Source organism: Lutra lutra, chromosome 16 (assembly GCF_902655055.1).
Source record: "Lutra lutra chromosome 16, mLutLut1.2, whole genome shotgun sequence".
Classification (NCBI taxonomy): Eukaryota; Metazoa; Chordata; class Mammalia; order Carnivora; family Mustelidae; genus Lutra; species Lutra lutra.
Genome location: NC_062293.1, coordinates 11,599,936 through 11,625,503, shown reverse-complemented (window position 1 = coordinate 11,625,503; position 25,568 = coordinate 11,599,936). Strand labels below are relative to the sequence as shown.

Sequence of the window (25,568 nt, the reverse complement as noted above, 5' to 3'; positions counted from 1 at the left end):
GGTGAGCCAAGCTCTGCGGTGTGTGGGAGGGGAGTATTTAAACAGGCCCTGCTTTCTGTGACCTCATCCCCTTGCTTTCACATGGGTCCCCTGATGTCCTCTCTTCATGACAATTCACATCATGATGCTTATGCTTGTAACCTCCATGCCAGCTCATTATCTTTAAAACTTTTGGCGAATGTGCCCAGTGGACCTCCCCACCCCCCTGTCACGCTTCCCAGTAATGTTTATTTTGAGGTTTGGTTACACTTACAATGAAGTTGCTGGGAAGGAAAGACCCCTTTCCTCCCCTCCCCTCTCCCCATCTTCTCCCTGCCCTTCCCCCTGTATTTACAGAGCCCTGTTCTGGGAGCTGGAGATAAGCAGCTAGCAGCATGGGCCAAGCCCTCTTTGCTCAGAGCTTGCATGGAGGGAGGATGGCCCAGAATGAAAAGATACAAAAATAAACCAGATAATTGGGGTTGGGGTCAGTGCTACCATGTACACCACAGGGTGCCCGATTAGAGGACAACAGAAGCCCCCTTGCAGGAAAACCGAGGAGGCAAGAAAGGCCATGCAAAAGTCCGGGAGAGCGGACCGGGCGGAGGCTGACTTTGGGAAGGAGTTTGCTCTCTGCAGACCCGGGAGAGGAGAGGAGAGGCACTGAGCCCTGCTCGGCTGTGCTGACCTGGTGTCTGTGGGCCAGTCCCTTACCCACCAGACCTTGGGCTTCGCTCTGCCCAGGATGGTGGCTCGGCAGATGGACCCGCCTCCAGGCACCCTGGACACCTGTGGTTCTAAGACACCGAGCTTTATTTTAAGCCGCCCCTCCCTACCTTCCCTACCCTTCCGCCAGGCTCCGGCATTGACCTTGCCACTGCCTTGCTCATTCTAGACTCCGGGTTGTCATCCTTTTGAAACTATTATACATTAATTATTAACTTTTTAAAAAAGATTTTTATTTATTTATTCGACAGAGAGAGATCACAAGTAGGCAGAGAGGCAGGTGGGGTGGAGGGGAGCAGGCTCCCCGCTGTGCAGAGAGCCCGATGCAGGACTCGATCCCAGGACCCTGAGATCACAACCTGGGCCGAAGGCAGAGGCTTTACCCACTGAGCCACCCAGGCGTCCCAATTATTAACTTTATTAAAAATCTCAAACATAAAAGAAAGCGAAAAGAATAGTCACATAAACACCAATATATCCCACTGTTATTAATAGTTTGCCATTTTTGCTTGTCCTTATTCTATCCGTAAATAGGGTGGTGTTTTTCCTGAGTCATTGGAAGAGTGCAGAGTACTTCTTTATTATAAACATCATAGTATATATCTCTTAAGAATAAAAACATTCTTAATGTAATGACGTCCTTAGTGTAATAAAAATATATTCCTGATGAAATAAAAAATGTGATATACATAGACAACAGAAGATTATTCGTCTGTAAAAAAGAAGGAAATCCTACCATTTGTGACATCATGGGTGTGGACATTATGCTAGGTAGAAGGACTCAGACAGAGAAAGACAAATATTATATGATCTCAAGTGTATGGGGAATCTAAAAAAAATCAAACTCACAGATGCAGAGAATAGACTGGCAGTTGCCAGGGGTGGTGGTGGGGGTAGGGGGAAATGAGTGAAGGTGGTCGAAAGGTACAAGTTCCCCGTCGTGAGATAAGTAGGTTCTAGGCATGTAATACATAGCATGGTGATTCTAGTTAACTATACTGTATTGTATGTTTGAAAGTTGCTAAGAGAGAAGATCTTAAAATCCTCATGACAAGAAAAAAAAAACTCATAACTACTGGAAGTGATGGCCATTCACCAAATTTTGTGGCAATCATTTCCCCATATATATATTTATCAAATCATTATGTTGTACCCCTTCAATGAATACAATATTATATGCCAATACAACTGGAAGAAAAGAAAAAAGAACAAAAGCATTCTCCTACATGGCCATAATCAAGATAATGGACAATGATCATGCAATGTCATCTTATATTCAGTCCATATTAAATTTCCCTAATTGGCCCCCAAATGTGCTGTTAGCATGTTTGAGCTGGGATTCCATCAAGAATCATATATTACATTTGTTTTGTCTCTTTAGTGTCCTTCGGTACAGAACATCCCCCTTCTATCCCATTTTTCCCTCTGATATTGGCTTTCTGAAGAACAACACCAGTTGTCGTAGCATGTGTAGAATGGCTTGTTAGATTATTTCCTTGTGGTGTCATTTAATTTGTTCTTCTATCAGCTACATTTCCCATAACCTGGAAATTAGGTCCAGAGGTCTGATTAGATTCAGGTTAAATGTTTTTGACAAGAATCCTTGATGATATCAACTTGGTATCATCCTATCAGGGGACACACAAGTTCAGTTTTCCCATTATTAGTGACATGAAGTTTAATCACATTCCTTGATGGTAGGAGAATGGCTAGACTTCTTTTATATTTCTCCACAGGGTCCAAAAAAGTTTGAGCAACCACTAAGTGTAATAGATACAGCGGGTTCTTTTTACTGGCGGTAGTTCCTCTATAAAGTCACTGAGAACACTGAATTAAGGAATACTGAAACTTTGCTTCCAGAACATCTACAGAATTCGGCTTCTGTGAGCCTCTGGTTACAGCCAACAGATCAGCACAGAACCTTGTTTTATGTGTGTTTCTGTCTTAAAACATTTGATTTAATATAGTTTTTGATTCATTAACATTGAGATGGCCAACAGCACTGTAATGCATTCCTGAATGAAGCTTATCTAACACTTGTACTTTCTCTGTAAGGTACATCACATCTCTATAATGCTGAAGTAGCCAGCCCTCAGTCCTACGCGTGTGGGCTATTTTAAACAGCAAAATCACCAACACAAAGCACAAAAACGTAAAAACCATAGCACTCAGTAGACTGTGGAGAAGAGGACATCTGCTTGTCGTATGGGAGCCAAAACAAGGTCACCTTCGTCATCCTCGGCTAGGGTTGCACATGTGAGGAGACAAAATGTTTTGGGACATCTTGGAATGTCCATGAATGAGGGCTTGAAAGCCACCAGTATTGATTTTGGAGATAACAGCTGGGCTTCAGTGAGTCAATGAATTCAAAATATGGAATCTTTGGATAAAGAGGATCCACTAAATATACTGGATCAAACCAATCTGAACGAGCTGTGTGACCTTGAATTCATTGCATTACCTCTCTGAGCTTTATTTTCCTAACCTGTCCTTTCAAGGGGTGGTCTTTGAGCTTTTCCCAGCACTGGAATCCTGGGACCTGGGTGGGAATTGAACTTCTCTTGGTTTGGGCTGTCTGTGGACCGAAGGGCCCCAATCCCTTTTCTTTCTGTGCAGGTTTGTGGATTTCCACGCAGCTGCCTCCACCTGCTCGCCCTCTCGGGCCTCCCTGCTCACTGGCCGGCTTGGCCTCCGCAATGGAGTCACGCACAACTTTGCGGTCACCTCTGTGGGGGGTCTGCCGCTCAACGAGACCACCTTGGCGGAGGTGTTGCAGCAATCTGGCTACGTCACTGGGATGATAGGTAACACAGGAGCTCCGGAACTGGGGACCCCCCCCCCACCCTGCATCTCCTACAGCATTTCCTGCGGTGCCTGCCTTGTATTTGCGAAGACCCAGCATGCTGCCTCTTCTGCTCCTTTTTGTTTATTTCTTGCTCTATAAGGTCGGAAAGCTTTCAGCTATAAGTCATTGACAAGACCCAACAGGGAACTAAACCATATAGGGTTTAGGTTTTCCTCCCATTGTAATAAGCTTAGAGGTGAGTGATTGCTTTCATTGGCTCAGCTGCTCTAGGAAACCGTTTCTATTTTTCTGTTCCGCTCTCCGTAGTCCGTTAGCTTTCGTCCTCATGCTTGTTGCTCCTTGGTTGCAAGAGAGCGGCCTCAGTATCATTCATCATCATTCGGCTTCGAGGAAAGGAAAAACAAGAGAGCAGGTGCCGGGCAGGGAAAGACACGCCCACCCCTCCCCGTGGACATGCACTTACATCTGATTGGTGGATTTGCATGGCCACGCCCCACTGCAAGGAAGGCTGGGAAACTGGGCTTAGGACCCGGATTGGGGCGGGGGTCTCTAACCTGGGAACCAAACCGGACTTGTGTTTGCGGGGTAAGTGGGGGCACGCGGCAGCGTCGGCCACACTGTGCAGCACTTTCCTTTCCTTTTAAAATCTGCGTGGGCACCTGTGATTCGGAAGTTCCTACCCGCCTGGCCCTAAGTTTTTATTTGCGTCAGGGCAGGGAGATGCCTTCTGAAGGGATGATTTCTCCCCTTCTCTGTGTGAGGAAACCGAGTTTCCGCCGGGGGAGGGGGCCGAGGGGGTGCTCACCGCCCAGGAGCGGTGTGTCTGCCCTGCCTGGCCCTGGTGCTTTGCTTCACGGCTGGTCCTCCCTCCCGAGGCCAAGGGCCTCGGTCCCAGTGGCCGCCTCAGGCTGCCGGTGCTGTTATTCCGACTTCGCAAGAGCTGGTCCCGTGGGATTCCCGCCTCCCTCCTCCAAACCTCCCTGAAGTGGCAAGGGAGGGGCCCCGTGGGGGTGTTAACCCACAGGAGGCCCCAGTTTCCGGGGGGTTGGCCCCGCCTCCTCCTCTAGGTCAAGGAGCCTTTTTTTTTTTTTTAATTTTCTGAATTATTTTATTTTATTTTTTGATGAAGTGTTCCAAGATTCATGGTTTACACAGAGCACCCAGTGCTGCACGCATACGTGCCCTCCTTAATACCCACCCCCAGGCTCACCCATCCCCCCACCCACCTCCCCTCTAAAACCCTATTTGTTTCTCCGAGTCCACAGTCTTTCATGGTTCGTCTCTCGCTCTGATCCCCCCGCCCCGCGCCCCGCTTCATGTCTCTGCTCCGTCTCCCAATGTCCTCCGTGTTACTCCTTGTGCTCCACGGGTAAGTGAAACCATGTGATAATTGACTCTCTCTGCTTGCCTTATTTCACTCAGCATCATCTCTTCCAGTCCCGTCCGTGTTGCTACAAAAGTTGGGGATTCATCCCTTCTGATGGGGGCATCATACTCCATAGTGTATAGGGACCACATCTTCCTGATCCATTCGTCCGTTGAAGGGCATCTTGGCTCCTTCCACAGTTTGGCGACTGTGGCCATTGCTGCTATGAGCACTGGGGTGCACATGCCCCTTCTTTTCACTCCATCTGTATCTTTGGGGTAAATACCCAGAGGCGCAATTGCAGGGTCGTCGGGAAGCTCTCTTTTCAGCTTTTTGAGGATCCTCCACGCTGTTTCCCAGAGGGGCTGCACCAGCTTGCATTCCCACCGGCAGTGTAAGAGGGTTCCTCTTTCTCCACAACCTCTCCCAAGATTTGTTGTTTCCTGCCTTGTTAATTTTGGCTGTTCTAACAGGTGGAAGGGGGTATCACAATGTGGTCTTGATTTGACTCTCCCTGACGGCTCCTGATGGGGAACATTTTTTCGTGTGTCTGTTAGCCATTTGTATGTCTTCACTGGAGAAGTGTCTGTTCATGTCTTCTGCCCGTTTTTTTTTTTTTTTTTTTTTTGACTTGATTATCTGTTTTGTCTGTGGAGTTGGAGGTGTTCTTTATAGATCTTGGATATCAGCCCGGACCTACTTTTATAGAAGGTCAAACTGGAGTGTGGCAGGCCCCGGTGGGAGGAGATACAAATTACGATACCGTCTTTTCAATCCCTGCCTGCCCATACCCTGAGGTATACTCACTGTGAAGCCCCCACGCTGGGCTGAGTGTCCTAACTGGCCCCATCGCCTGCATCCGGGTCACACTAACAGCCCAGAAGTGTTTGGCCCCTGGGGCTCCCTGACTCTACAGTTTCATGAGGCAGCAGGAGGCTGGGTGCTTCCTGAGCTGAGCCAGGTCCCACTTGCCCTTCCCTCTTCATGTCTTTGAACCCCAGGTGAACAACTGATTATGTATTAACTGCTCAGCGGCTCCCTTCTCCCCTCACTGCTCATCCCACCATTTGCATGTTAGAGGATATCCAACCATATCCGTGTGTTGACATCATGAACTTCCTATAAGCAAGCTTAGGGGAAAAATTAAAAAAAAAAACACCCCATCAAGGGAATATCGAACCCCTTTGCCCCACCCACGCTTCGCTTCTAACATGGGTCCACAGTCATGTATTTCTACCTAGTTGTATACATACCTCTTGGTCCTCCTTTTAACCCCTTCTTGTTATTATATATTTCTGTGTCACACAATTTTACATCTTTACAATAATTTTAATAATTTTAGAAATAAGTTAAAGACTTTAATTTTGGATTTCCACGTAATGCTTAATCCAAGCTTTCCACATCATGCCAAAGCCGTTTGCCTTTGCTTTATATTACACTTTTTCCCCCAAACCTACAGCGCAATTTCAAAAAGGGAGTAGTAGACACTCATCTGCCCTTTCCCTAGATTTCCTGATTATTACCTTTTGCTGCATGCATTTGTCTCTAAAAGATAGTTTGGTGGTATTTTGTCAAGGCCTCTAAATAGTTTACTTAGCCATCCTCCCACAGTTGTGCGTTTCTTTCTCTTACGTGCTGTTCAGTGCTGGCACTGTTTAGATCTTTGGACCACATTCTTTTCTCTGTCCCTTGCCTTGTGGGTGGTTTTCCTGGGGTCTTTACTCCGAGAGGAATTATTATGTCCGAGAGTTCAACGCGGTCAGAGCTTCTGGCACGCGTTTCCCAGTCATTCTTCCCTACCAAACACATGTACGGAGTGAGGAGCAGCCATGCAGGTCCAGGCCAGTCTCTCTGCAGGGGAACAGCCTCGGGAAGGGGGGAGGTGGTCTTCCGTCCAGCCTCTGCGGGCTGCTGAGGGTGGTCAGAGAGGAAGATGATGAAAGTAGGAGGGAACCAGGCATCTCCAAGGCAATATGGGGCCCGCACTTGTCCTCAGGGTCTTTGTAGAGCCCCAGCGAGGGAGGTTGGAGCAGGTGCAACGGGCACTGTGGGATTGCTGTGGGCACTGAACCAACCCACTTTGAGGGGCAGAACTCAGCCCGCTGGCGTCTGTGGGCCCCCAGTGAAGGCTTGCCTTCTTTTTCTTTGTGTGCTTTCCTGCATAGGTCCTGAGTCATCGTTGCTTGCTTTCTGTGTCCCCGTGGACTCCCTCTCAGTCCCAGAGAGTGAGGCTTGGCTCTCACCCAGCATTTGCAGCCTCTCTGCTTGCTTCTGTAAAGGGCAACACGGATGGAGGACTGGGTATGTGCTCAGCTCCCCAGAGGCACTGGGAATCCCCTTGGGGGTTCCCTCTGAAAGTCTCTCTCTTGCTTTCCTACAGGCAAATGGCATCTCGGACACCATGGCTCTTATCACCCCAACTTCCGTGGTAAGAATTCTTTGGGATACTTGTTAGCTGGGAAACAGAAAGTACAGATCGTAGTGTAAAAGGCTTCCATTAATATTTAAGCCATCCTGCTTCTGGGGGACACCCCTCCCAAGTTAGGATGTCTTCATTCACGGGGTCACTTAGGTGCAGTTGGGAGACCTATGGCACCCCTTGGTCTCACATTGTTTTCTCCTGGCATCTTTCCTGGCCCCTTCCCCACCTTGGTGCCTGCCAACCCTTCTGGCTTTCTCGTCACAAGCCCATCAGGGTCCACATCTCAGGAAACATTTGGCCCCTGGGAGATCCAGACATGTCTAGTGTGGTAAGAAGTAAAAATTGTCCAGTGAGTTCACAGAAGCAGGCTATAAACCCACACAGGAAATGCCCCGTCTTGCCTTCTCCCTGTAGCTATTCACTGCCTCAGACTTTTGACTCTCTGACCTTGGGGAATAGGCCAAGATCAAGCTGCCTGAGCCAATTACCTGGAAATCAGTTTGCTGATTGATGAGTTCTCTGAATGTCCAATTCACCGAGTTATTGATGGTTTTCCAAAGTTGTGGTTTTGGCCTCTGCTCTCCCCATGACCTGCCTCCTCCTTTTCAGATGGGAACCCACAGACTTTCTCTTGAAGGTGACTTGTCATTATCTGAGCAGCTCAGGCTTCTCTGGGGTCCTTCCCTGAGCTTGCTTCCTGGTGGCTCCTGCTATTTTATAAGCGAACGGACGGGCTTTTCCTTAACGGTGGTTCTCTGAGTTTTTTGTAGACTTCTCCGCCCCTCACTCCACCCCAGGATCTCCCTCTAGCTCCATGGAAAGAGGCTGCAGTGCTCTCTGCTACATGTGGGGGGACATATGCATCTGCAGATTTTTCCACTTGGGGAACAGCTTCCAGGGAATCGGCCAGCCACCAGCCTTCAGCCTCGGGCTCTCACTGGCCAACACCCTGTCCCACTCCTTCCTTCTCTCTGGTGCTCCTTCCTCCTCCTCTCTTCCCTTGTGCCCCATCTTTTTAGCTGGACTTCCCTAGCATCTTCCACGTATGCTTTGTAAGGAGTGGCAGGTAAAGGAAGTGAAGACCTGGCCTTTCCACTAAAAATGACCACAGAGCCTACTTTTCCCACTTGTGGTTGCTTCCTCCTTGACAAATGAGGAGGTTGAACTAGATTGGGGTGTCGAAACCTGGAGTCCTATGCTGGGTGGGGCATGGATCCTGAGACAGGATCCCGCTGAGCAGGATGAGGTGGTGCCATTTTGGACTTGTGGTGTCTGCCGTTGGGACTGAGAAGAGAGAGCACCCGCCATACATTTGTGTCCCTGGACCAGCTCATCTCAAAAAGCCTGCTGGCTTGGGTACTCTGAGGTTTCTTGATTCCTGTCTCTGAGTTCATTTGTGTCTCCTTCTGCTTCTTTTACCCTTCCCCGTTGTGCTGTCCTGGTGCTCCTTTACCCTCATTCAGATACACCCTCTTCTAGTTGAATCTGCATATCTTACTTCCCTTCAGGCCCCTGCAAGCCCTTGTTTATGTCCTACAGTGCCATGCCCTACCTAAGTTTTCACCACCTCCTTCCTGGATGTGTTGGTAAGTGCACTGGCGATCGGAGGGGTGCCACTTCCTCCACTTCCTCCCACTCTGGGTTAACTCTAATCCCAAGATGTTTGGCAAAGCTAGTCTTGCAGCCAGAACCCAACAAAGTGTTTTCTTCGCATACTACAAACGGATATTAATCAAATCCTCTTTTAATTACATACTCCATAGCCCTGCAGTATTAAATCATGGAAAATTAAATTTTTGTCCTGGGTGTAAGAATGCAGACTCATAGCACAGAAGGCAAGTGGGGGTGCTCACCAGTTGCTTCTCTTCCAGGTTTTGATTACTACTTTGGAATCCCATACAGCCATGATATGGGCTGTACGGACACCCCGGGCTACAACCACCCTCCTTGTCCAGCGTGTCCACGGGATGATAGACCAGCAAGGTAATCCCATCCAAACAACTGGCAGTGGGCTCCAGAGCCAGGGCGAAGTCCCCAGGGTATAGTCCGGTAGGTGTCAATGAGGAAGGTCACAGGAGAGAGTTAAGTCAGTAAAAAAGAGTAGGTTTAGTGCAAATTTGAGTTATTTGCATGGAGTATAAGCAAACTTTTAACAAGGGTTAGGTCAAAAAATTATTTCATTGGAATTGTTCGGTTTCCTTGGATTGTTTAGCTCAGCTGGGAAGAGCCTGGTGCTGCCTTGGACATATCCATGTGGGGTCTCGCTCCACCTCTGCCTGCTGGCTTCGCTGCCAGGCCACTCACCTGGCCTAGACACTGGATGTAAGAGGGCTAGAGAGAGGGAGAAGACACTTAGGGCTCCTTACAAGCTTCGCCACCCCCCGCCCCCTGGCAAAGAAACCAGCATCTGGCTTTGAAATGCCATGCTGTCACTCCGCGGGATGCTTTAAAATCCTCTTCCATGGAATGGGGAAATGCTCAGGACATACTAGGACGTAAAAAAAGCAGGAACAAACTCACAAGCAGTGTGCTCTTAGCTGCCTCCGTGTCCATAGCTTCACGGCCCTACTCAGTGGGACTCAGAGGGAGGAAGCCCGAAGCGCTAACAGTGACTCATTCCCTCTGGTTGCGGGACTAAGGGGTTTTCATTTCGTCTTTCTTTCTCGTTGTATTTCCCTAATATTCTGCAATGAGTGTGCAGTGCATTTAATATCAGAAAAATGTGCTAAACTTTACTCAGGCAACAGAACAACACAAACCAGGTGTTCCTGTTTCTCAGCCCGCGCACCACGGTTATTGATAAGGTGACGGGTGTCTGAGCCCCTGGGGAAGGCAAGTCTCCGCTGGCTCATTCATAACACGGTAGTTAATGTAATAACGGCCACGTACTGAGACGTCGTCACAGTGTGGGCCTGCTCCGTGCGTATCCGCAATCCACGTGACATTGTGCGAGGCAGGTATGTGGCCTGATTTTAGAATTGAGGACCCTGGAAAGGTACAGGTAAGGACCTGCTTGCCCAGGTCACCCCGAAGCTGTAGGAGGTAGAGCTGGTGATTCCAATCAGGGTCCTCCTGAGTCCAGAGCCTGTGTGCCACTCAGACTGTGGTCGCTGGCCCAGTAGTGTGGCTGTCGTGTGTGCTTGTAAGAAAAGCAGAATGTCAGACCCCCGCTCCCCCCAGGCCCCAGGTCTGCATTTTCACCGGATGCACAGGGGATTTGTGTGCACGTGGCAGCAGGAGAAATGAAGCTATAGCTCGTCTCTCTGCCCTCCCTACCAGCCGCGGCCCATGGGCCACACTTGGCCATATCGTGGCCTGCCACAGGTCAGCTGGGTCCTTTTAAGTCCATGTTAAATCAGAGAAAATAAAGGGTTGGCTTAGTGGGGGTGAGGTTGCGGGGGAAGGGGAGAGATTGTAGGTAATGGTGGAGTTGCCACAAAGTCATAACAACATGAAAAACTTGACACTGACAGTGAGGTTAGCATTAGCATGCCTATTACGGCCATAATCCTTTTTCTCTTTTCCAAAACCTGTGGCCCTTGGTGATTCTTTACCCCAGTCTGACTTGTCTCAAGCTTTCGGAAGGGAGTGTGTGTGCATCTAGGTATGATGGGGGATTTTCTCCTCTTTCCAGTCCTTCCCGCCCCATGAGGACAGTTTCCCTCCCTGAGATGCCCCTTGTTCCCTCTTCTCTCCCCGTGGTTCCCAGCTTCTCTCCCGGTGCGCTGTGGCGGCTGGGTTGGAAGGCCGAGGGTTGATGGTGTTGCTCATGTGCGGGGCAGCGTGCAGAGCATTAACACTCGCTGTCCTGTTTTGTCCTTTCAGGGCCTCATCAGAGGGCAGGGGCACACTTGAGATAAGGAGAGTCAGGTTCTAAGAGCTTAGGTAACTCGCCCACGGGTCACGGCCAGAGTTATTACTCAGCCACTCATGTGGGAGCATTCTTGGGTCGGTTCATCTCCAGCTCTAAGACCATAGACTTTGTTTTTTGTTCAGGAGCTATAACTGGTTTGACTCCCACTTTTTCCAGTGGCTAAAGCTTCTCCAAATTTTCCAAACACGGTTGAGATGTTTAAACTGTCCCCAGCTCCCTGGGTTATGGTCAGATGTCAGGTCACATGAAGTCCCAATGGTTGACCTAGGAAAGCACCCAGCATCGTGCCCTGTAGACAGAAGCCATCATTTAGGAAGGCCAGCGGAAAAAGCCAGGGATGGTGGCTATTGGTTGGCTGTGGGACTCAGCTTGAGTAATTTAGTTTGTCTGGACCTCAGTTTCTCTTGCAACAAAATGGGAATAATATCTGTAGCTCAGGGAAGTCTTTGTGAGCTTTGCAGAGTGGCCAGACTTGTCCGAGGAGCATAAAAGTCTGTTAGAAGGAAAGGGAAGAAGGTATTTTATTGATTTTGCCCTGGAGGAAATGACAGATGGGAAAAATCATCTGGGGCAGGTTATTAGGTGTTTTGTGTTCATGCACATCGCATTGCTGCGTAAAAGCAATTTGTTCGACACGACAGCTACTTAGGTCATGGAAATGAATACCATCTGTGGTTTCCACACAGGAACCTTGAGAGGGACTGTTACACCGATGTGGCCCTTCCTCTCTATGAAAACCTCAACATCGTGGAGCAGCCCGTGAACCTGAGCAGCCTGGCGCAGAGGTACGCCGAGAAAGCTACCCAGTTCATCCAGCATGCAAGGTAAGAGTCCCCTGGCTCCCCGGGGCTGCCCCCCGACCCCACTCCGCATGTCCCCTGGCCTCAGGGCCCCCGCAAGCCGTGCTGGAGTTCCTTTGTGCAACAAAGATGGATGCGTGTCTGTTCCCTGGAGAACAGTCTCCCCTGGGATCTCCAGGCCTGGGTGAGAAGCTCTGCAGGTATGTTCCGGGAGTTCCTGGGAGCTTTCCCCATCCTGGCTCAGATCGTGCTCTGTTGTCATTATCCTTCTTTCCTCTCCTCTAAGCTCCTGGACGTAGGACCCGCCACTGTGTTCTGGGCACTCAAGGCATTTGTTGATTGATTAATTGGCAGGGTGGATTAGCTTTGTACTGCTGCGGTAACAAACTCACCGCCGGCTTACTGGCTAAAACAGCCGCAGTTGACTCTCCTTCAGATCTGGAGGCCAGACGCCCGTAATGAGTGCAATGAGGCTAAAATCAAGGTATCAGCGGGGCGATCTTCTGGAGGTTCTAGGGGAGGAGTGTTTCTTGGCTCTTCTGTCTTGTCTTCCGGCTTAGGGCCCCATCATTCTCATCTCCCCTTCTATCATCCCTTTGTGTTCTTCTCTTCTGTAGTCAAATCTCCCTGTGCTTCCCTCTTTAAGGACACTTGCAATTATGTTTAGAATCTTGCAGCTGAATCCAAGATCATCTCCCTATCTCCAGATCCTTAATTCAGTTTCATACATGTTTTGCCATAACATGTAACACTCACAGATTCCTGGGATGAGACCCAAGATACCTTTGGGGGCCATTATTCACTGTAACACACAGGGATTACAAACTCCAGCATCTACAGGGCCCTGGTAGCTTCGGAGGGAAGCAGGCTAAGTGTAAGGCATTAAGGAGAGATAGGGCCTATGGTGAACTCGAAAGCGCAGGCCCCCTCTAAGGGAACACCTGCTACCTGCCTGGGTAGGTAACTCTGGCTGCCTGGGGCTTCTTTAAGGAATGGGAGCCGAGACGTTCAGATCCTTCTCTTTCACAAGACACATGAGCTTTCTGGTCCATGTGTGGAATCTCCTGATCTTTAAATGTTAGAAATGACTCATGAAGAATAACAAAACACTGAAAGCAGAACCATGCCTCACCCCTGGGTGCGCACCCCCAGGTGGCGGGGTGCAGGCCTGTGCCCACTCCGGGTCGCCTCACCCCTCCCACCTCGGCCTCGCCCGACTCTTCACAGCTGCCTTTGCTCTGGCCTCTACCGAGCCTGGGTGTGCTCAGCTCATCTTTCTCCCAAGACTGCAAACTCCTCCAGGGCGGTGGGACATCTTCCAGCAGGTTCTTTGGTATTCACCACAGCCTTAGCCTAAGAGGGCAAGAAGAAACCTGTCGCATGCCTGTCTGCTTGAGCAGAATTAAAAATGGACTCTACCTGCGGATCACTGAGCACATCGGTCCTTGACTGTACAAGAAATGCGCCAACCCCTTGCTCAGCCACAGATTTTTCCAGAGAGCAGGACAACAGGCAGAGCGGAGACAGTGATTTATTCCCAATCATAAACCTCCTTATGGCCTAAATCTGGAGAGCAGCCTATTAGGGCTTCAAGGATCGCAGCTTAAAAGTTTTTCGGGGCTTTCTGAGAAATGCTGGCGTTTCCCCCAGGTGGTTGGTATGAAACAGGTAAGCCCTTCTCCCATCTGGAGGGCTGGACACGTCTCTGTGCTCCTTGCAGCTTGGAGATGGCTCGGGTCCCTGTGTCCCGGACAGGTGGATGCTTCATGGCTGGTAGGGACAGTTCAGTCTTTGGTGCTTGGGACAGCACAGATCCCGCAGAGAAGGAGTGGCAGCCCGCTGGGGACGAGGGAGGAGCCCATGTGCTCTCACGTGGGCACGGGGCTCTTCGTCCGCCAGTTAACTAATCACTTACAAGACAGACAAATCCACAAACAACCTCCTTATCATATGAAAAAGGTGAAGGGTTTCCTAATTTATTAATTAGTTATTAAGTAAAAAGTCATATGAATCCCTTTGCCTTTTGACCTTACGGAAAAGAATCCTCAGGCGCACTGATTGCTTTAGGATTTGACTTGCCAATCCATCCTTGATTCTTGGAACACCAGAAAGAAGGGGCCCTAGATCGGCACTCCTCCACTGTGACACTTGCCCCCAGGGCCAGGCCCTCCCCCACCTAGGCCTGTGTGTCAAAACTACTAGGAGTCCCAAGAGTGGGGTTTCCTGCTTCCCCGTGGCAAGAAGCCCTCCCTAGACTTCTGCGAAAGTTTCTACTTAGATCATTAGTTGTGTTTAGACCCTTGACCTGGCAGCATGCCCAAAGCTAACCCTTGATCTGGATGTTTTAAACAGCCTGCAAAGCTCTTAACTGACAAAAAAGAGAGAAGATGTCATAGGCTCCTGGGTCATGGACCTGCCAGTCCTCTGGCCGCCCCGCCGCCTCAGGGTCTGGGATGGTACGCTGAGCCTGAATAGGGAATACGGGGCCTGACAAGGACGAGTGTGCTGGGCCCAGGCGTGAGCAACAGCTCAGGATATCTGAAATCAGAGTGCGTAGTCAACGCGGCAGAGCTTTCGTCATTCAGAGCTAGGTCCCAGAGGTGCACAGGTGACAGACAAGCCCCCCTGCCTGTCTGGGCTGGGGCCAAGGAACCACATCAAAGTCTTGATTCTCTCCCATACTTGACTCCTTGACCCTGCCCCTGCATCACCCTCCCCCTGCTCGTCTGCCTCTCATCTTCCATTCACCGAGCGCTCACCTGTACCCACCAACCCGGCACCTGCATCAGGGCTCCGGGTTCAGGAGAAGCTCATGCCCACGCCCCACCCCCTTCTTTCCCCTCTCTCCTGTGCCAAGGCGCCGATGAATACAGAATGAGGCAAAGAAGGAGCTAAGGAACAGCTGGGCAGTCTTCCTGGAGTCTTCTCTTCCTCTCCTGCAGCTTCTCCCTGGCTCTGTTCTGCCTGGCCCCAGTGGCCACCAGCGCAGCCCACCCGTAGCCCCTATGCTATAGGCCTCAACGTCTTAGGGATCTCTTTCCTCACCCGAGACCTGGCTTGGTTCCCCCATGACACCGTCCCACAGCACGCTTGTATGTAGTTCTTCTCCATTACTCCTATTAATTTGTATGTAATTATCTGATTCAATTTTTAGTTGCATTTTCCTCTCCTGTTTCCAATTCGATGTGAAGCTCCAAGAAGGTAGAAATCCTGTTATGTTCCTGGCTCTATCCCCAGTACCTGGGGCCTATTTAGAACTTAATAAATATTCACAGAGTGAGTGAATAATGAGTGAGTGATTTTATCTCGCCCTAAAGATGTGCCAGTGTTGTGCTAGGGGTACAGACGTGAATTAGATCTGTCCTCGCTTTTGAGTGGCTCGCAAGCTGATAGGGAGCAGATTTGTGGAAAGCCGACTTTCACTCAGTTTGTATCATCAATGCTGATGAGGATGGTGAGGGAGGGGGAAGACAGGCAGGGAGCAGGAAGCTATCCGTGATCTGGGAGCAGAGGAGGGGTGTTGCCTTTTGAGCTAAATCTTAAGAATTGAGTAAATGTTTTTAGGCAAGATACCAGGAAGTTACTGCCAGAGAGGAATTCCATGACCAAGTCACAGGAGGGCAGAAGGTGAGGTGTTTGAGAAGCTGGCATATCTAGGAAGAGTCTCTGGACAGGAAGAAGGTAGGGCCGGAAGGGACCCAGGTTGGGAATGGCTGGGCTGCTGGGTGGGGCTGCAGTGGAGTCCCCATGTGCTTCTGAACAGGGACCTGGGTTCACGTCTGACTTTGAGAACAGTGTCTTGAACACTGAAGCCCAGAGAAAGATGGAGAAATGTGGAGGCAAGTCCATTCCAGAGAGACCCTTTGTCCAAGCCATAAGCCAACCAGGCAGATGCCTACCCCTCCTTGTTCCACCTGCAGGTCTGGCTCTCTGGCCAAGCGCATACTGGGAACCTTTTCTGAGAGGTCTTTCTATCTCAGCTCAAATGATTTTGTCCATAGTTGGCTGTCCTAGGTTTTAATCTGTAGCACACCTTCATGCCGTGCCCCATCCTCTCTCTCTTGGAATGTCCTCTCTGACATCTGACTTTTTTTTCTTCTCTGCTCACTTACTACTCCACTCATTTTGCCACACCAATCATGTGTCCCCTTTAGAAACCTCTGAAAACAGAGACAAATAGAAAAAGAAAAATCACCCCGAATGCCATACCCCAGACGTAACCCCTTTTGGTAGATTTGAGCAAGTTCTTGAAGCCTCATTCTGTGTTGGTGCCTAAACATACATACATATATGTGTGTGTGTGTGTGTGTGTGTGTGTATAATATATATGAAATACATGTATTATATATAATAAAATATGTAATAAATATATAAACATATATCTAAATATATCAAAAGACATAATCAGCATTTTCTTTTCTAGAAAGCAGCAGACTTCCTCCACTCCTTATGATTGTATTACTATTTTTATGTGCAGCACAGGAGCATACTGCAGGGCTGGCTTGGGGGATAGGTGCGCCCAGGGAGCCAGCATGTGTGGTTTCCGCATGATGCTGTCTCCCTGAGTTCAAGCGTGGCATCAGGATACGGGTAAAGAGGTATATCTCCGAGCACCACGCATCATGTATTATTCAGAATTGTCAATAACAAGGCTATCATTTATTAACTATAGGCAGTTAACAATCACAGCTCTATTGTGGGGGGGGGGGGGGTGAAAGCGTCCCCATCGTAGAGATGACAGAAGTGAAGTTAATTGCCTAGGGTTGCACAGCCATGAAATAAAAAATCCCAGGGATTTGGAGGCAGTTGTCCAGAGCGTGTGCTTCCTGTCTGCAGCTTTTGTTCAGCCTGGCACACGTCTCTCAGCCTCTGGCCTGGGGTGCTGACAGGACTTTGATTAAAGGTGGAAGCTTAGAGACTCATGATGGGGATGGGACAAAGTATGGGCAGTGGAACCCCCCCACCCCCCATCTGGTAAATAAGTAACAGCCAGCACTCTATGGCAGGGCAGGGAAGCCCTGATTTGGAACATTTGTCCATTTCTGTGGTGTGAATAGTCTCACATTGGCTAATTTCAGGCCACAAACAGGATGTCACCAAACGTGGATTGGTAAGAGATGCACTAGAGGACACAGTCAATGGCCTTGGCACCACACAGATGAAAGAGATAATCTCAAGGCATGCATAGTAGTAAAACATAGCGGAATAATCAGGATGCGATAAATTGTAAGAATTTATGACTTTGGCTTTTCACATGATTTATTTTACTGTAAGCTGATATCGTTTAATTTTTAATGATGGTCATGTGTAACAACTAGCTTGCAAAATTCCTGGAGCTGGAGCCCACTCCAGCCGCACACCACTGCCATGTGATGTCTACCTGTTAGAAATAGGAGCCCCTCTGGGTGGTTACTGATCTCTGCTGGGGCGCCTGGGGTGGCCGGTGGACTATGGGCTGGAATTAGGCATTTAATCGTTCTCTCAGCAGGATGTCCTGGTGCAGGACACAGCTTACACAACTGTACATTATCGTCCCCGGGAGAACAGGCAACAGACATGAAATCAGCACTAGCCACCACCACATCCGTCCACCAGGCTGAGCGTATTCTCTATCTGTGCTATCCAAGATGGTAGCCACCAGCCACCTGTGGCTCCTGAGCATTTGAAATAGTTGGCTTGGACCACCGAAACACTGAATTGAATAGATAATATATATCATATCATATATAGAATTTTATGATCAATAGACATAACATGAAATTGACCCCCTGAAGTGTACGTTTCAGAGGCATTAAGGACATTCACCTTGTTAGACAACCGTCACTGGCATCCGTCTGCAGAACTTTTTCTCATCATCCTAAACTGAAACTCGGTGCTCATTAGAAGCCAGTTTCCCCTTCCCTCCAGTCTCAGTGTCCTGCTTTCTATCTCTACAAAGCTGACCACTCTCTGGACCTTCTCTAGGTGGCATCCTGCAGTGTTTGTCCTTTGGCGCCTGGCTTTTTTCACTTAGCATAGCGTCTTCAAGGCTCATCTGTGCATTAGCCGGTGAGACACTGAATTCTTCATTTTATTTAGTTTTCATTCACTGAAACCTAAATAGCCTCACGTGAGTCGTGGCTGCTGCATTGGGCGACGCGGCCCTAGGAATGTTGCCGAGAAACTGTTGGTTAAGATGGAGGCAAGGTCCCAGTCGTGGGACTTGTGTCCTGACTTTTATGCCTGTTGACAATGAGAGCTGAATACAGGCACAGTCCCGGGAGTCAGGACACAGGGGACAGTGCATTTGAGGCCGAGCTGGGGACCACTCAGAGGACTTGACACGGGCTGGTGTAAATTGGGCTAAGCTAATGCAGGGCCATCGTGAAACTCATCTCCGGGGGAGCTGGTGTAGAAAAGACCCGGGCTTCTGTCACTTCTATGTTCCAACTTAACAGATCCCCTGAAAGATACCCTCCCCAGCAGGTGTGGTCTGTGGGGGCTCCATGATATTCCCTGCAGTTTCAGAAGGGGCGAGACTGGATCCTGGTCCTTGCCTGGGGGTGGGCGTGGGGGACAGTCAGGAAACCAAGAATCTGGGCTCTCTCCGTGCTCTGGAGGGGAATTGGTGGGGTTAGAATAGGAGCAGCCAGCACCTGGGCATCCAATAGGGCCTTGTTCTAGAGATTCCCAGTGCTCACGTGCGCCCTTGAAATTGCCTGTGGTCAACGTGAGTCATCTACTCACTTCTTAGAAAGGGCCGAGGCTGGGAATGGATGTGAGGGCCTGGAGGTTGCAAAAGAGCAGAGACAGTTTTAAACTACATCTACCCTGGATTCTAAAGTGCAGCAGGTCAGCCAGATGGGAATTTGAATCCAGATTCTATCACTTGCTATTTTAGGTAACCTTGGGCAAGTCCCTTCGTCTCCCCGAGCCTCTGATGCTTCATCTGGGAAAGGGAACTTGAGGGTTACCACGACGGTGAATTTAGACACCATGAATCACATTTAATAAGCTCCAAGTCCATGACAGGGGACACTCACAATGATTACGAGGACTCCCAGTTTTTAACTGGCTAACCAGATGACCTCCACCTTCCCTTGGAAGGCTGTAGACCGACGTGTGCTTCCTGAGCATAGGGCAGAGGGCGTCCTGGGGCTTTTCTCTGAGGCAAAGGAGAGCCACAGAGACCCTGGACAAGCCTGCAGAGCCTTCTGGAAAATCACCTCTTGGCTCTCCCATTTCAGCGCCAGCGGAAGGCCCTTCCTGCTGTACATGGGCCTGGCCCACATGCACGTGCCCTTATCCAGAACGCAGCTCTCAGCAGACTCACAGCGCCAGAGGCCATACAGCGCGGGTCTCCGGGAGATGGACAGCCTGGTGGGCCAGATCAAGGACAAAGTTGACCACACAGCGAAAGAAAACACATTCCTCTGGTTTACAGGTGAAGTAGTCCAACCCAGCCAGCTCACTGAGATCTAATGGATAACCCTGCCCACCCCTGCTCTGAAGAGCAGAATCCGGCTGAGTGATCCTTTTTCACGGGGCAGGGGGCTTGCTTTGAACTTGGCGTCCTGCTAGTGTTTTTTGGCCTGAGTGCTGAACACCTGCCCACTGGGGCCTCCAAGGCTGAGCCGCTGGGAGAGTTTGCAAAGAGAGCAGGTACCCTGCCGGCCTCTTCTGTATTGAGTTAGGGCCATCTGGGCAGTGACTTTGACATTGCAAACCTGTGTAGTCCTTGAGTGGTTCTCAGGTTCCCTCCTCACCGTCTTCCCAGTCCCAAAGACTCCAGTCGCTACCGGTCACCAGGTCACATCTTCTGGATGAGTGGGCTGAACTAGAGAGCTGTTGAAAGGGCCTATCCAGGCACTGTGGGTCCTGGGTGCCTGTCTGGAATGGGGGCAGTGGTTGCAAGCCCTGCTCTCGGGGCAGGCAGGGACTAGGGCCAGGACTCTTTACCATCTCTGAACCTGTTTCCTCACCTACAAAACTGAGCTCACAATAGTGTCTACTGCATAGTGTGTTGGATGATCACGAGATCATGTCGGGGAGGCTCTGGGTGTCCCCTAGGTGCTCAAGAAAGATATATAGAAGATAGTAGTATCGAAGACAAGAACGTCCCCCTGGGGCTAACTCGGGGCAGGGAAAGCGCACCTCTCTGAGCGCCCAGTAGAGGCAGGCCTCTCATGACAGGTCATTCTTCAGGGGCAGGGATCGTACTTGTTTCTACAGATTCTTCTCTGACTGAGACAGCGATATGGGACCAGGGAGAGAGAATTGGCAAAAGCATCCATGAGCCTATTGATCGCTCGCTACATGTTGCTTCTTTTGGTTTCCAGGAGACAACGGCCCGTGGGCGCAGAAGTGTGAGCTGGCAGGTAGCGTGGGTCCCTTCATTGGATCTTGGCAAGTTCATCAAGGTAGGGACTCAGCTGGGGTTGGCGCCTCCTACTGGGGATGCTGAGCCCAGGCTGGCTGTGGGGTCTGTCTCTGGGAGGATCAGCTTCTCTGCAGGCCTTCTGGCTGGCCATCATTACGAACCCCAGAAAAGCTGTTCACCAGCCACCAGCTCCTGGGGAAGAAATCAACGGAGAGATGAGAGTTTCTACTGAGCCTGACCACCCCACATCCCACCGCCCCGGACTCCCTCGGGATGGGCCCTCAGTCCGACCTTCCAACAAATACACTTCACCTTGACTTTTATCCCACTGCCCTTGCTCGTCCTCCTTGCTTCTTTTCTTTCCTTTTTTTTTTTTTTTTTTTTAAATAAATCTTTCTGAAGCTGGTTATATCCAGGGGATTCAGAGGTGGGCTTGGGGGGATTCCCCCCTCTCCAGGCTGGGCTTTCCCACTGTCCAGCCTCCTGGGCTATGGCTTCCGCTGTCTCTGGGTCAGAGGACGCAAACTGCTTTTCCTGTTAGTCTGGCGGAATATCTGCAGTTACCTAGAAACTAGAATGTTCGTGTATCTCATGGCTGGTGGTGAGAAAAAAGTGCCGACCATTGTCACTTTCAACTTGCTGTCGGTCCAGTCAGATCCCCTGAGAACTTCACAGGTGACGCGTCTATGGCCCGGTCTTGTGCCTGGAGCCTCGAGTCGGGTGTCAGGAGAACTGGGTGCCCCACTCCCTCCAGTTCTGTGATGGGTCAGCTTCATTTTCACCTGTTGTTTCTCTTCAAACGTAGCGACCGCTTTGACCAGTCTCATTCAGAAATGCTCTCCGGAGAAACGGGCAGGAAAAGCTCCCAGGCCGAGAGGAGGGTATGAATGTGCCTCGTCGTTGCAGCAGTAGGCTAGAGAGATGGGGCGGGAGCCGGGAGTGGTTTGCGTTAGCTGAGTGTAATTGCTTCTCTCGCAGGCCAAGGCTACTGGCTGCAGTGTTCAGTTGGAAAGCCTGAACGAGCCTGGAATCGGGACTCTGGAGGGTAAAATTCCAGAAGGCTATGGAGATCTGGCTGGGGCAGGTGGGACTACGTCAGTAAGTGGCTCCTCTGGAGATAGCTCTCCTTTCCCTAAGAAGTTGACCTCTGATCTCCTATCTAGACCAGCCTTATCTTGTCTCTCTCCCCTTTATGAGACAGTTTTGAAATAGCGAGTTAGGTATCGGGATGGGGCATGGGGCTCTCTTCTTTGAGGGAATTTCTTTGCCACGTGAGAAACACAATTTTGAGGGGCGCCTGGGTGGCTCAGTTGGTTAAGCTTCCAACTCTTGGTTTTGGCTCAGGTCATGATCTCAGGGTGGGGGGATTGAGTCCGGTGCCGGATTCTGTGCTAGGGTCAACATTGCACCTGACTTTAAGGAGGGATGGTCTGGAGCAGTGTTTCCCATATTTTAATGCGCAGACAGTCCCCTGGGGATCCTGCAGTTCAGACTCAGCAAGTCCGGTGTGGCCATGGACACGTTGCATTTCTAACAGGTTCCTAGGGGACACTGAGGTGGCTTGTCCAGGGATCAGCTCCTGGAACCGCCAAGCCTGAATATCCATGTGGAAACCATATGGGCCTAGAACTTTCAGATCGAGACCAGTAGTTGCCAGACTGTGGTCCCAGACGCGCAACAGTAGTGTGACCTGAGAACTTGTTAGATGCGGGAGTTCTAGGACCTCACCCTGGACCTACTGAGTCAGAAGCTCTGGGGTGGGATCCTGGCAATCTGTGTTTTACCATGCCCTTCAGGTGATTTTTGATGCAGATGAAAAACCTGAGCCCCTCCTGTCAAGAGCTACCCTGTCTCGTATGCCAAACACCCTGGCCACACTTGAAGGGCTCGGAAGCCACATGTGGCTAGTGGCTGATGGCTGCCCTATTGGATAGTGTGAATAGAGAACATTTCCGTCACTGCAGGCAGTTCAGTTGGACTGTGCTGGGAGCCTCCACTGAGGTGGGAGATTATAATCCTGGATAAGGACTCCAAGAGAAAGGGGAGTGCAAGGGCATCTCGCTCACCAGGGAGGGAGACAGGAAGGGTTTCCCCGAGTGGTTTGAGTTTCGAAGAATGAGTAGGCCACAGCTAGGGATTCGCAGCAGAGCTGCCCAGCAGCTGTGTTTGTGTCTGGAGCTTGTAGGAGTGAATAAAGCAGGGGGGAGACAAAGCCAAAGGGAGAGCTGAGGCCAGGGGTCAAGGGTCTTTCATTTTCCTTCAGACCATTTTGGCCTTAATTCTAAAGAAACGTGGAATCTTGGAAAGGCTTTATGAGTAAAGGCGACGTGATTACATTTTATAGACTCTGTAACAGAAGATTAACCCTGTTGATGTGTACGGTTCAGTGGCGTGGAGCACATTTGCTGCGGGTGCGGCCCTCACCTCTGCCCAGCCCCCCGGCTGTTCCCTCCCCCAGTGAAAACTGCCTGTACCTTCAACACTTGCCCCCCACCCCCATCTCCCAGTCTTCCCAGCCCCTTGTTGAAGTTTAGAAGACCTTTCTTATGCCTGTTAATGTCCCTGTATTCAAAGAATGCCAGGATAGGAGGACACCTCAGCAATCTTTATCCCAGCCACCCGGTCGGCCGCACAAGACCGAGGCTGAGCAGGGTGGAGGGCTTTCCGCAGCCAGCAGTTGGTCAAGGGGGCCGTGTCATTTGACCTCCACCAGTTCATTACTCAACCTGCCTGATGGTTGTTACTCATGGCCTGTTATACCCGGCTAACTGCTCAGCCTTCTGGAAAATCCTGCACTGCTTCCTCGGACCCCATAGTCATCAAGGAAAATACCTTTGGCCCCTGGAATGGTGTGAATCTTTCTGAATCTGCGGGAGGCAGAATAGAGAGGTGTGGGAATCCAAGGGCTTTGGAAGCCCTGTTGGGGCTCGAATCTTGACTCAGCTTAAGAGTCCCTGACCACTGGGCCCCTCCCCTGGACAGCCCAGTTAACTCCCCTGTAAAGTGGGTTGTAGACCCTGCTTGTGCGTGTCCTTTCCTAACCCCCGTGATTCTCCATGTCTTCATTCCCAGCTGAAAGAGACTGGTCACTGTTAATGTCTAGCCCCACCAAAGGCCATGGGCAACTTAAATAACATACGGGTGACTTTCCAGTGTTCTGAGCTTCCGTCTTGCTCTGAAGCTGGATTGCGGTCTTCTCATTTCATACTCTGGTGAATTTGGATCTTTTTCCTTGGAGCAGCTATTTTAGAATATGTGTATGCCAAGGGCCACCACAGGGTCTTCAGCCCAAACCCGTTCCTTGTGGGATGGTTGGTTAACAGTCTGGAAGCTAAACTGATCAGTATTACTGTCTGGTCCTACCAGAAATAGCCAGTAACATCTGACGATGAAAAATGAATGAGGTATCTCCAGGAAATAGTCGGACTTACCTGTTTTTGAGAATATGACTTCTTCCCCTCTGCTGCTCTAGATGTTGCTTTCACATAGGACCAGAAAATGGAATTTTTCACAGCTAAAGCATGTGTGTGTTGTTTTTCTGATCAAGCAAAGCTAAACTATTCAAGTCAAATAAAATTATAATATTAATAAATTTTTAAAAAGAGAACACTCTCTTTGGGGACGAGGCATAAACACGTGTGGCTTGCTGTGTGCCTGGGGGGGCGGGAGTGGTGGTGCATAGTACTGAATTCTTGGTGGGGAGGGGGCCGGATGCCATTCTCCTCTTTTCTCAGGAAAGCCTGAAGGTGAACTTTGCCTGGGGTAAACACTTCCCCTTCCTCATTCTCCAAACCGGCTTCTCGTGTGGCTCCTCCACACCCCTCCTCCGCCTCCCTGCTCGGAATGCTGCTTGGGGGGCTCCGGGAAGTCAGGCAGACCCCTGTGTGAAGGGACGCGGCGGGGGGCTCAGGTCACGGGAGGGAGGCTGGGGGTCCCTCTGGATCACCTGCTCCTCATCCAGCTTCCTCTTCAGTGGGATGCCTGCACATCTCGCTGCAAGGGGCCGGTCTTGGGAGCAGATGCAAGGGCGAAGGCCGTCGTGCTTGCGCAACAGAGGAGGACAAACAGTGCCCGGGGCCCCGCTTCTTTCTCCCTGTGGCCAGCCCGATACGTCAGGCCACGCGCTGTCTTCCCTTGTTCCTGGGGCCCCGGGCCCCCTCCTTGTCTTCCCTTTCTTCTCCTGGCCAGGCTGCCTTGCTCAGCTGATGGGAGGAGGCAGCGTCTCCTGGAGCCATGTCTTCGCCCTGTGCGGGAGTAAAGATGCTCCTCTGGGCTTGGCCTGCGCCCTGCAGGGGTGAGGAGAAACTGGACCAGGGAGCTGGGGACAGAGCAGAGCGCCCCCACTTTCTTCCAAACCAAGAGGTCCTGAGGGGCATGCCCGCGGCTGACACAGAGCCCCTCGGCCCCAGCGCAGCCCTGGCTTCCGGCAGCCGGCCCTCCCTTCCCCACTGCAGACCTATTTCCTACCCGGGACGGAACCAGCACCTTGTTTGTCCCCTAAGTGACTGCTCCTCTGTCTGGAAAATCTTTTCTTGTTTTATTTGAAGAGCAGAACTGTTCCTTCCTCCCCCTTGGTGATGAGGAAACATTCTGTTGAATTTGGCATCCTCAGCTTCTAGGAGACCTTGGTTGTTTGTAATTTGATGCTATCAGGTTGTTGCGTAAGCTTTCCCACTGGGAAGCAGGCTCCGCATCCTGGGCCTTCTGTTCCGCTTGGGGCAGGGGGTGGGGTGGAGAAAGGTCAGAGGTGGGGCTGGGTGAGGGAGAGAGGGACACGGGAGGCTGGCTGTTGGCCCTGGTTGGGGCGGGGGGCGTGCAGAGCCAGCTGGTGGAGACCCAGTGGAAGTCAAATTGTGTCTCCTTCTGGGACATTGGCCACCGGGCTTGGAATGTCCCCATCACCGCGTTCAAGGCCACCCCAGGCCAGCCAGAGTCCTCCGTCCAAACAGAGGCCGGTCTGCCCTGTGTTTCTAGAAAACTAGTATGCTCCGGGTATCCTTGGCAAGGACACATACTTATATTTAGAAACGAAGCCTTCTTTAGAAGGTTATAGAATGTGCACTGCTCAGGACAGGCACATCCTTCTACCCGAGTCACAAATACAAGCACCAGGCAGGTAATATAAACGAATGCATGTTTGTTTTCCTAAGTTGTGGGCAGTGTTTGGGATTCGGTAAACTGGAGAGAGGGCCCTGTCTATTGGCATTCAGAATCAGTTCAGAAAATACTGTCCGTG

General features: G+C 50.5%; 1 protein-coding gene across 7 annotated transcripts in view; it reads left to right on the top strand.

Annotated features, from left to right (window-relative positions):
* The window catches only part of ARSG (arylsulfatase G), a 100,996-nt gene that overhangs the window by 56,060 nt on the left and 19,368 nt on the right, over positions 1 to 25,568 (top strand). For 5 of the 7 annotated variants that reach the window (XM_047708639.1, XM_047708638.1, XM_047708640.1 and 2 more), the window contains 6 exons: positions 3,322 to 3,509; positions 7,258 to 7,305; positions 9,171 to 9,282; positions 11,860 to 11,997; positions 19,200 to 19,396; positions 20,292 to 20,372. In XM_047708639.1, the coding sequence (XP_047564595.1) occupies positions 3,322 to 3,509; positions 7,258 to 7,305; positions 9,171 to 9,282; positions 11,860 to 11,997; positions 19,200 to 19,396; positions 20,292 to 20,372 (764 nt within the window). Of the gene's footprint in view, positions 1 to 3,321; positions 3,510 to 6,795; positions 6,911 to 7,257; positions 7,306 to 9,170; positions 9,283 to 11,859; positions 11,998 to 19,199; positions 19,397 to 20,291; positions 20,373 to 25,568 lie in introns of those variants that run through there. The other 2 variants (XM_047708644.1, XM_047708642.1) reach the window with 2 other exon arrangements.